The sequence below is a fragment of the Cynocephalus volans genome, chromosome 3 (genome assembly GCF_027409185.1).
Source record: "Cynocephalus volans isolate mCynVol1 chromosome 3, mCynVol1.pri, whole genome shotgun sequence".
NCBI classification, from domain to species: Eukaryota; Metazoa; Chordata; class Mammalia; order Dermoptera; family Cynocephalidae; genus Cynocephalus; species Cynocephalus volans.
Window position 1 is genome coordinate 141,960,849 of NC_084462.1, and position 10,191 is coordinate 141,971,039.

Below are 10,191 nucleotides of genomic sequence, written 5' to 3' on the forward strand. Positions count from 1 at the left end.
TAATCCCTTCAATGGGTTGTTCTGAGAATTAAATGAGCTAATGTATGTACTATGCTACAACTTGTCGCTGTTATTACTGCAACCCAAATAAAATACTCAAAATGGGAGCAGAATGAGACATGAAGAATTACATTCTGGCCTTCACATATTATGCAATACTTAATACATCCCAATATTTCTTCTCTTTTCTCTTTTCCCACGAAGTAGCTGTAATTGCACACTCATCATGAACATGAGAAAAGATCTAAGTCTAAGGTCCAAGATTTGGCAGTCATTCTTTCTCCATCTTTTATTCAAGGCATTAATTTTTGTCTCTAAGTATTTAGAACCGGACCAGCTTGGTTGCTGGCCTTTATCTGCATACCTTTTGCTTCCAAATTTATCTCCTTTCTTTAATAACCTCTTTTGTAAATGCACACCATTCCTTCCCACAAGTAAACTAAAGACTGCTTATGGCCAATTCTTACAAAGCACAAGGTCCTTGATTACGCTGTAAACCCTCTGCAGTCAGGTACTGCGATTTCTACCTGTTAGTAGCCTTGGCACCTAGGAAGTTGTCGTCATATGAAGTAGGAAGCAAAAATGATTAATGATGATGATGATGATGATGGTGATAGTACTGCAACTTCTTATCCTCGGTTTCCATACCAAGGGGGCAGCAGAAGGTAGAGATGGGAACATGGGGCTCTGAGGCCAAACAGTCTACAGTTCAAATCCCAGTCCTACCACTGAATAGTTGTCCAGCCTTGTATTAAAAAACAAACATAATGTTGTAAATTGTTCAGGAACTTGTTAGCAACATTCTCTTTCCCCTCTAGTTCTTGCCAACCATGGCTTTTAGACCCACTAACATAATGTTTTCTTTCCCAAGCCATTCCTTTCCTAAAACCTCCGACCATTGATGAAGAAGGGTGGGAATTTGCTTTCTTTTCTTAAGTCCTTCATGCCATCACCTTGTCACTTCAATCTCTCAGATGGTTCCTTCACTGACCAGGCAGGCATATTCCACGCCACGTTTATTTTTCAACACCTTCCTTCAGTTCTTCCTCTCAGGCAATACCCTATTTTGCAACATGCTCACCTCCTTCCCCTAAGATTTCTAACTCTTTCTGCCCTTTATTCATAATTGCCCAATTTCTGTTCTATGATGCCTTTCATAACTGGAAGAATTTACCTTTTCTCCTAAAGCCCAGACAGAACTTCCATTTTCTCACTGTGCCTAAAAATACGCAACTATTTTTTTGCCTTTAACCAGCAAACACTGCGGATATCAGCTAAACGTTAGTCAGCCGCATTTAGTCTGTATATATTTTATAATAATAAGTGCTAGAGGACAGATTATCTAATCTACTTTGTACTACATTGAGTGTAGCAAAATATACACAGATAATTTATAAACTTCTGATTGTGATGATATCCCAAGAACACACACACAAAGAACATCTTTTGCTCTGACATGGATAATGTATTTCCATCTTTGATTACAAAATAATGACATACACCCAGCTGTCACGCAGACTTAAATACTAATAAACATCTTTAAATACTTTACAAGAACAGATGTTGGTTATTTCACATTGAAATCTTCATATCATAGTTGATCTCTTTTCATACCTAGTTTAAAATACTTATTCAGTTAAGGCTGTGAAGAATTCAAAAAAAGAGGGGCAAGATGGAGGGGAAAGAAAGAGGGAGAAAACACAAAAACATCTTTGAAAATTCTGAGTAAATGATTCTCTGTACAGTGGCATTTAATGTGAGAAATTTCACATACACAAATCCCAAATTGTGCTTTTGAATTTTTGTGAAAATCATCTTTGTTTTGCTCATTTCAGAAGTATTTTCAGTTTGTCTGAAGTACCTGATTTTTTGCTTGTTTTTAATACCATGTTATAAAAATATAATAATCCCACACCTGTTCTCTCTTTCTAATAAAGACTACATTATTTTAGACAAGTCACATACCTAAAGCAACAATCAGGTATTTTTAAAAGATACTCAAGTTCCAAATGTGGGAGAGTATGATTACCTTGGAAAGCTCTATGGTTATTCCAAGAATGTGACCACTTCTCAAATATTTTTAGAAATTCTCTTTAAAATCATTCTCAGTTAAAAGCCACATAGGAAAGCCAATGTTGTTACTTTATAAAAAATAAAAATAAAGTGGCATCACTCACCTTATTCAATCACCTTGACTTCTAATTACCTTTTTTGTTGTATCCAAAAATCAAATTTACCTCAAAAGACAAAGATTTTCTGGTATGTAAGTTTTTTTTTTTTTTTTAAATGTGAAGCCATTCTAAGACCAGTATCCCCCAAATTGTCAGAAATAAAAGTAGCAGATTAGAATTAGTATACAGCTGCAAAGTTTCCCAAGCTAGATAGATTTGGGGGTAGGATAGGAGTGAAAGGGACATGAATTTTTATGTACCACCCTGAAATACTTTTAAAAACACATACATTTATGCTCATACTTCTATTCGCCCTTCAAGTGGTTGAATTGTATCTAGTAATAAACCACCTTCTTAAAATCCTAAAATGGTTTAATTGCGGTATTAATTTAAAATTTCCCATAAAGGTTATAAGGGTGTGGGGTGTGGAAATGCACCAGTGTGTGTAAGCGTAAGAATTTTCCACTCCCAGCCTAAGCACCCAAAGCATGTGTCAGAGGATCAAGTTCTAGAATCTGAAGTTTTGTTGAATGCTGGTGGTTTAGAGGGGCTTTCAGGCAGCTGTGAGGGTCTCCATTCATTCCTGAAATTATGCATTTGAACAAATACTGATTGCATTCAAGATTTTGTTTGTTTCACAGTGTGATCCTGTACGTAAGCTTTTCAGTATTTGTGAATTTTATTTTAGTCATTTTTGGCACTTACAGTTCACAACACTTGGTTGTGTGGTTTAAGATTGTTTTTTAATTTTTGCATTTTACATTCCTTTTGGCACTTTTGAAGAAGGGGACATTGTCTTTTATGTTGTTTGGGGGGATTGGTAACCCTCCCCCTCTGTCTCTTTAGTTTAAATGTTTGGCTTTATGAAATCCCACGATTACCCCGGAATTCTGTATCATTAAATGAAGAGGGTGGAAATTTGCCTTCACCAGGTGTCCATCCCAACCCTTCTTAGAGGCTGGTATCCCCGGTTTCGGATTTAGGCTGTTTGGACGCTGCAGTCACCGGCTCCAGTGGCCCCTCGCGGCAGAAAAGCACAACTGGGTTTTTGCGGGCCCACATGGCAAGGTCTCGTCCCGCACCGCCCGCCGGGTTGGAAGAGGACCTCTTGCTGCAGGTGCCCAGCCGGTTGCTATAGCGGTTTCGAAGACGGTTGCGGCTTCTGGCTTGAAGACCCGAGCCCTGGCTGGGCAGGAAAGCGTCCACATTCCTAGTCCGGTAGCCCTCTTCGCGGTTGCGCCCAATGAGCATGGAAATGTTGGGGTTGCGGATGGCATAGATGACAGGGTTGATGGCCCCATTGGCCCAGGTCAGCCAGACAGCCACCACGTTGAGGAGCGAGGGGGCCTGCGTGGCCTGGGCCTGCCGGGCTGCGGCCAGCAGCACCAGGAAGCAGTAGGGGCCCCAGCAGCAGATGACGAAGACGATCATGATGAGCACGGTGGTGGCCGTGCGCACCTCGCTGAAGAAGCGCAGCACGCGCGCGTAGGTGGTCACCGGCCGCACGCGCACGTCCGACAGGCGCACCGTCTTGCAGATGTGGTAGTGGCAGAAGCACATGAGCAGGAAGGGCAGCAGGTAGCAGGCCACCACCAGCCCCACGCTGTAGGCCGCGCCCAGCTGCGCGGGGTCCGGGGAGGTCCGGTAGAGGCAGCCGTGGAAGCTCTGCGCCGTCGGGGGCTCCCGGGTCGCCCCGAGCAGCTCCCAGGGCAAGGAGAAGGCCAGGGCCGCCAGCCAGGCGCCCGCCAGCAGATGCAGCGCGCGGCGGCGGCCGAGCTTCTCACGCGGAGGCCGCACGATGGCGCAGTAACGGTCGAGCGAGATGAGGGCCACGCTGAACGAGGACACGATGCCGAAGCACGAGCTGAAGAAGCGGCTAGCGGCGCAGAAGCCGCGCCAGGGCTCCGCGGCGGCCGCGGGCGCCGAGCCCCCGGGCGGCGTGAAGAGGTCCAGGAAGGCGGCGGGCAGGCACAGCAGCGCCGTGAGCAGATCCGACAGGGACAGCGACAGGATGAAGGCGTTGGTGACGGTGCGGAGCTGCCGGTGCTTCACGATCACCCCCATCACCGCGCAGTTGCCCAGGCTAGACAGCAGGAAGATGAGCAGGAGGACGAGCGCCTGGGCCGCCACCGCCGCCCCGTGCGACAGCAGCGGCGCCGCCTCCGGTCCCAGTGGCGGCCTCCCCGCCGTCCCCGCCGCCCCCGCGGCCCGTACCTCCCCCGCCGCCCCGGACCCGCCGAGGCCGCCGCCACCGGGAACGGCAGCGCCGCCGCCCCGGCTCGCGTCGCTCAGGTTCCCCAGCGCAGCGGCCGCCGCGGTCGCCACGGTGCTGAAGGAGAGCACAGCCGCTGTCGCCGCGGAGGAAGTCCCGCCAGGCGAGCCGGCCGCGGAGGGGGCGCCGGGGTGCGGGCTGGCCGGCAAGGCCGTGCTCACTGGCGGGCGCGCCGGCGGTGGCGGCGGAGGCTCCTCCATGGGGCTCCGCGGCGGCCGCGGCTCTGCTCATCCCGCACCGGGAGAGGCGGCTGCTCGGCCGGAGGGGCGGCTCGGAGCCGGGTGGGGAGGTTACGGGGAGGGCGGCGGGGAGCGGCCGCTGCGCCGGGTCGGGGTCGGCCGAGCGGAGGCGGTCGCCGGGCATCCGGCGGAGCCTTTTACGTGGGTTCCAGCCGTTGCCAAGGGAACCGCGTGTTTACGCAGGAGCGCGGGGCGGGACGCCAGCCCAGTATCCTCCGAAAAGCCCGCCCACGACATCGCCTCTCCCCGAGGTGACCCAGCCGGGGGATCTGGGCTTAGGAGAGTGCCAGATCGACCTCCTCGGGGACCACTGCCCGGAAGCATGAAGCGGGACTGGCCCGCAAACAAATGACCGCATTCAACGAAGGTTCACTGTGGCTCTCTCTTGTCCAGTGCGTGTCCCACAGGGAGGCTTTGTCGGGGGCGCTTTGCTCCCTGTGGGTGTTTTTGGCATATGCAGACAGGAAAGAAATCTAGAACCTGAAGTGAAAAACGATTTCCATCCAGAGATCTTAAACAAGAGGGGCAGAATAATTTTAACGGATCACTCTCAAGCTTGAGAGTGCAACAGAGTCACCTAGAGGGCGCGTCGAAACACAAGTGACTGGGCCTCAACCCCGGAGTTTCAGATTCCGGAGGTCTGGGGTGGTGCCCATGAATTTGCATTTCTGACGAATTCTCTGGTGATGACGATGTTGCTGGTCTGAGGACCACACTTTGAGAACTATTGATGTAGGGAGCTTGTTAAAATGCAGATTCCCTGGCTGACTCCCAGAATTACCGAGGATGGGCCCACGAATCTAAACCCTGTAGGCGATTTCAGAGTACAGGTGCTCTGAGGAGCTAGAATGTGGATCTTGGAGGTACGAAGTCACCTCGTATTTAAGGGCTTGGACCTCAGGACCATAACTGGCTAGTAAATGGGGGGAGGAAGAGGGATTGGTTCCTTGCCCCGCTGGCAGCCTCCGTCTGTTCTCTGATGTGTTCTGAGTTTAAGGTGCTGCCAGACTGGCAGTCAGCACAGCAGCAGCTCCAGATACCTAGCTGGGAGATACAGGAAAGGTGTGGCTGCCCAGGGAAGTTGCATCTCAAGTTTCTGGGCATGGCCTCAAATGGTTACCCCTAGGCTCTGCTCTAAAGCAATGATTTGCAAAGTGTGGGCCCTGGACCAGCAGCATCGACATCACTTGGGAACTTTTAGAAATGCAAATTCTTAGGCCCTACCCCAGATCTACTGAATCTGTAACTCAGAGTGGGGCCCTCCAGGTGATTCTGATGCACAGTCATTTGAGAAACACTGCTCTAAAGGATGACTAGTACACTTGTAGGTCTTAGAATTAAACATATTGGTGCCTTGAGTGCTTATTTCATTGTGGAAAAATACCCTACTGGAAATTGCCAGCATAAATAGAAGAACATAACTGTGGTATACTAAAACTGATACTACCACTAAAAAGTGGTATAGTAAGATTGAGTTTCTCAGCCTCAGCATTAGTGACATTTTAAGCTGGATAATTCTTTGTTGCAGGAGCTATCCTATGCATTGTAGGATGTTTAGCAAAATCCCTACCCTCTACCCATGAGATGCCAGTAGCACCTTTCCCAGATATGATAACTAAAAATCTCTTCAGATGTTGCCAAATGTCCTCTTAGGGGAAATAAACCCCAGTTATGGACCACTCAATTAAGACAAAAATATAATTATAGATTAATTTACTTAGCAAACACAACCCTTCAAGATTGTGCTTAGTTTTAGGAAACAGCAAACAAGATAAAGATTCCAGTCCAAAGAGGCTTACAGTCTTAGGCAAGTACAAATATATTACAGCATGATAAATATTGTTTAAAAAAATATATGTGAATGAAATTCTATGGAGGTGACTAACTCTTCCTAGGATAGCTGATGAAGACTTTGCACAAAAGGTGACATTGGACTCTCCCTCCAAAAAGGAAAATGGAAGTACATTTGATGCATGTATGAAGTCTGAAGGTTAGTGTTAAAGTGAGCAGTTTCTGAATCCTAGGATATGTGGGGGTGGGAAGTGAAGAAGGAAATGACTACAGTTTATTGGGGCCTTCTTATGGAAGGCCTTGCATGCCATGCTATGGAGACTGAACTTCATCGGAGGAGCAGGCTGACGGCACTTGCCATAGAAGGAGATTTAGCAAGGGAAGGCCATGATTGGGTGTATGGTTCAGAAAGACAAGAGTGACCTCATACTCCCCTGGTTTCCTTCCTTTGTTGTTTGCCTCAGTATCCTCTTCTCTGCTAATTCATCCTCTTCCACCTGCCTTTACATGCTGGGACCCATCAAGGCCCTGTCCTCAGCTCCTCTGGACTTTTTCGCTTACCTCACTTACATCCAAGGCCTTATATATTCATAATTCCCAATTATATCCCTGGCCCCAACTCACTGCTACTTGGCTTCTCCCTTTGACATGCAAAAGCACCTCAAATTCAACATGACCAAAATGGAATTCATGATCCTTCTCCTTTTCCCTGAAAACCTTGCTCCTCAATATTGTTTTAGGAAATGGTGCCACCATCCATCTAGCTTAAAGCCAAAAACTTGGGATTTTTCTTGATAAATTCCTCCTCACCACCAGCCTTGGGGATTTTACTTGCTGAATATTTCTGTGCCGTTTACTTCCTCCATCTCTTGTCCACCACCTGAATCTTAGCTCTCATCCTCTCCTCTTTGGACTATTGCTATCACCTCTTAACAGTCTTCGGACATCCAGTCCCCACTCCACATGGTAGGCAGAATGCTTTATTAAAAAAACCAAATTTGATCATGACATTCACTTATTTAAACACCCCTAATTGCTCTCTCCATTTAATTTAGGATGAAGACTCCAAACCTTAACATTTCCTGCAAGGCATTGCATAATTTGAGTCTGCTTCCTTTCCAGTTTCATGCGGGACCACTTTCCTTTATTGCTTCTCTCCGGTCACACTGGGCTTTCATGAGGGCATTTGTACTTGCCATCCCTTCTGCCAAGAAAGCCCCCCTACCCCAGTTCTCTAGCATCCTCACCCCAACATGAACATTAGTCCCCCAGGGGAAGCCTTCCTTGACCGACACCCTCTTCTCCCCACATATTGGATCATGTTCCCATGTTTCACAGTGCTCTATTTTCCACTTGCAGCACATAACCACAGTCTGTATATTTTTGTGATTATCTAAGTATTACCTGCCTCCCATTGTAGACTGTAGACTCTGTGAGGACCCAGACCTTATCTGTCTGGCTTTTTATTAAATTCCCAGTGCTTAGCACTCTAGCAAACTGCTAGATATACAAACTGCTGATATATAACAAGTATGCTTTGACTGAAGGAGGAGAATCTTAAGCTGTTAAGAAAGGGTATTGTAATAGTCCAGTTGAGAAATAAAGAGTCTGAAGTAGCTCTTTCCAGTGAAGAAGGGAAAGAGATTTTAAGGAGGTAGTGTATGGATTAGGGTTTTTTGGATATAAGCAACATAAACAATGAGGGCACTGGCTCACATAACCAAATAAAGGAATTTACTGAAAGAATAGGAGAAGCTCATATTACTAAAGGACAGCCTATAATAACCAGCTCCAAGAACAAGAGAAGTCAGGGCAGTTCTGCACGTAGAGACAGCAGAAACTAATTGAGGATGATCTCTTTAGGGCACCAGTGAAATAAGTCAACTTCAATCAATTTTTAGACATTATGGCATTTCTCAAGATCTCAGGTCCTAGGGGAGAGAGTCTGACTGGTGTACCGGTTTCCTAGCAGTCCCAAAATAACTACATGCAAAGATGGAAGGAAAAAGAGTGTTGACAAAAGAAGAGGAAAGGAATGATGGCCAGCCAAACTCACAGACATCCACCTCAGGAGCATCAGCAGAGAGGATGGAAGAGGATGAATAAGGAGCCAAGGGTTAATCCCAAGTTCCTAGCTTGGTGGATGGTGGTGCCATTAATCAAGTTAGGGAAGAAGGGCACATTCTAGGGGCAAGATGAGTTTGTTTTGTCCTCTTCAGTACTGAACCTGCAGTATGGCTCTGGACATCAGGATTTAGGTTCGGATGTTGTCAGCCTCTCTACAAGGGAGAAGACCATGGGCATGAATGCAACAACTTAGGGACAGCATACCGAATGAAGAAAAGAACCATGGGTGGAGTGCGAGGGAGTAGAAAAAATTAAGCAGTTAAAGAGAGAAAAGCTAAGCAGATGAGTGATATATTTAATGAGGCACATTGGCCTTTTGAGAAATCAGCTATCTTACGCTTTTGTTTTTTGTCTTGTTTTCAGAGAAGAACATAAGGTAATTTTCCCAGCCTCTTCTCAGAAAAGTTGCTGTGATCTTGAGGTCATCTCCAATCCTTTACCTAGAGGTGGAGAGCTGACAGGTTTTTCATGTATTTCAGAGCTAAGAGAATTTGTCAGGTAGGGGAGACTCACCTGTAAAGCCTGGGCCCAATCAGGTAATTAAAATAGATTTTTCAAAAAATTTTGCTACTCAAAGTGCAGTCCTCCAACCAGCAGCATTAGCATCACATAGGAGCTTGTTAGAAAGGCCCTGCCCCTGCCTAATGAATAAGACTCTGCATGTTAAGGTAATTCACATGCACATTGAAGTATGAAAAGCATTGTCCTAAGAGGGGATAATATGGAATCTGTGGGTTTCGAGGTTGAGGAGAAGGGTGACCAAACTCTTATGGAGTCTGGAGGACTTGGAGCAAAGAGCATTGCAAGTTCATGGTGGAGAGGAGATGGACCTGGGCCTATACAATCACAGCACCTGGTGGGTACTAATGGGGACTCAGCACCAACCCAATGGTCTTGGGAGTCTCACTGAATGGCTCTGTAGGTGAGCTCAGCACCAAGAGAGTGGAGGTTCCTGCTCTAAAATATGCCACACTGGCCTGCAAGGAGCAAGCATAAGCCCTACAGTGACCATTAGACCTGGCGATTAGGTCAAGCACAGTTTCCAATGAGTAATGAAGCAGAAACTAGATTTCAATAATTGAATAGTAAATGGAAGATGAAAAATGTACCCAAGGAACAGAAAGTAAGGAATCTTTACACTTGAATACAAAGGAGATAGGAGTGACAGCAAGCTAAAGAGGGAAGGAAGGACAGGGATGTTTGTTTACAATGAGCACATTTAAGTTCTTAGGGGAAAGAACAAGTGAGGAGGAAGAGGATGGAATACTTGAAAGAGGTTAACTGAGGGGGTAAGACCCTTGCAGAGATGGGAAGGTAAAATCAACAAAGCTGTGTGACATGTGGAGGTGGGAGGAGGAGGAGTGAAACCTCCCTAGTGTTTTCGACTCCAAGGGAGACAGGGCCGAGGACAGAAAAATGAACACTATTGCAAGGGCTTGGCTCTGCTTTGGACTAGAATTCAGGAAGATTTAAGCATTATCTATTTTTTAACTTTCAAGAAATATAACATTTTTATTAAAGTACTATATCCTAGGGCCGAGCCCGTGGCTCACTCGGGAGAGTGCGGCGCTGGGAGTGCAGCAACGGCTCC

The 10,191-nt window shown here is 46.7% G+C and overlaps 1 protein-coding gene across 1 annotated transcript; it reads right to left on the reverse strand.

Moving 5' to 3' along the window:
* Window positions 1-1,507: 1,507 nt before the first annotated feature.
* GPR135 (G protein-coupled receptor 135) lies at window positions 1,508-4,653 on the reverse strand. The gene has a single exon (XM_063091340.1). The coding sequence runs from the start codon at window positions 4,641-4,643 to the stop codon at window positions 3,123-3,125; it is 1,521 nt and encodes a 506-aa protein (XP_062947410.1). The 5' UTR covers window positions 4,644-4,653; the 3' UTR covers window positions 1,508-3,122.
* Window positions 4,654-10,191: the final 5,538 nt, after the last annotated feature.

Coding starts and splice junctions, on each gene's coding strand:
- GPR135 (XM_063091340.1), bottom strand. CDS start 4,643: ATGGAGGAGCCTCCGCCGCCACCGCCGGCGCGCCCGCCAGTGAGCACG.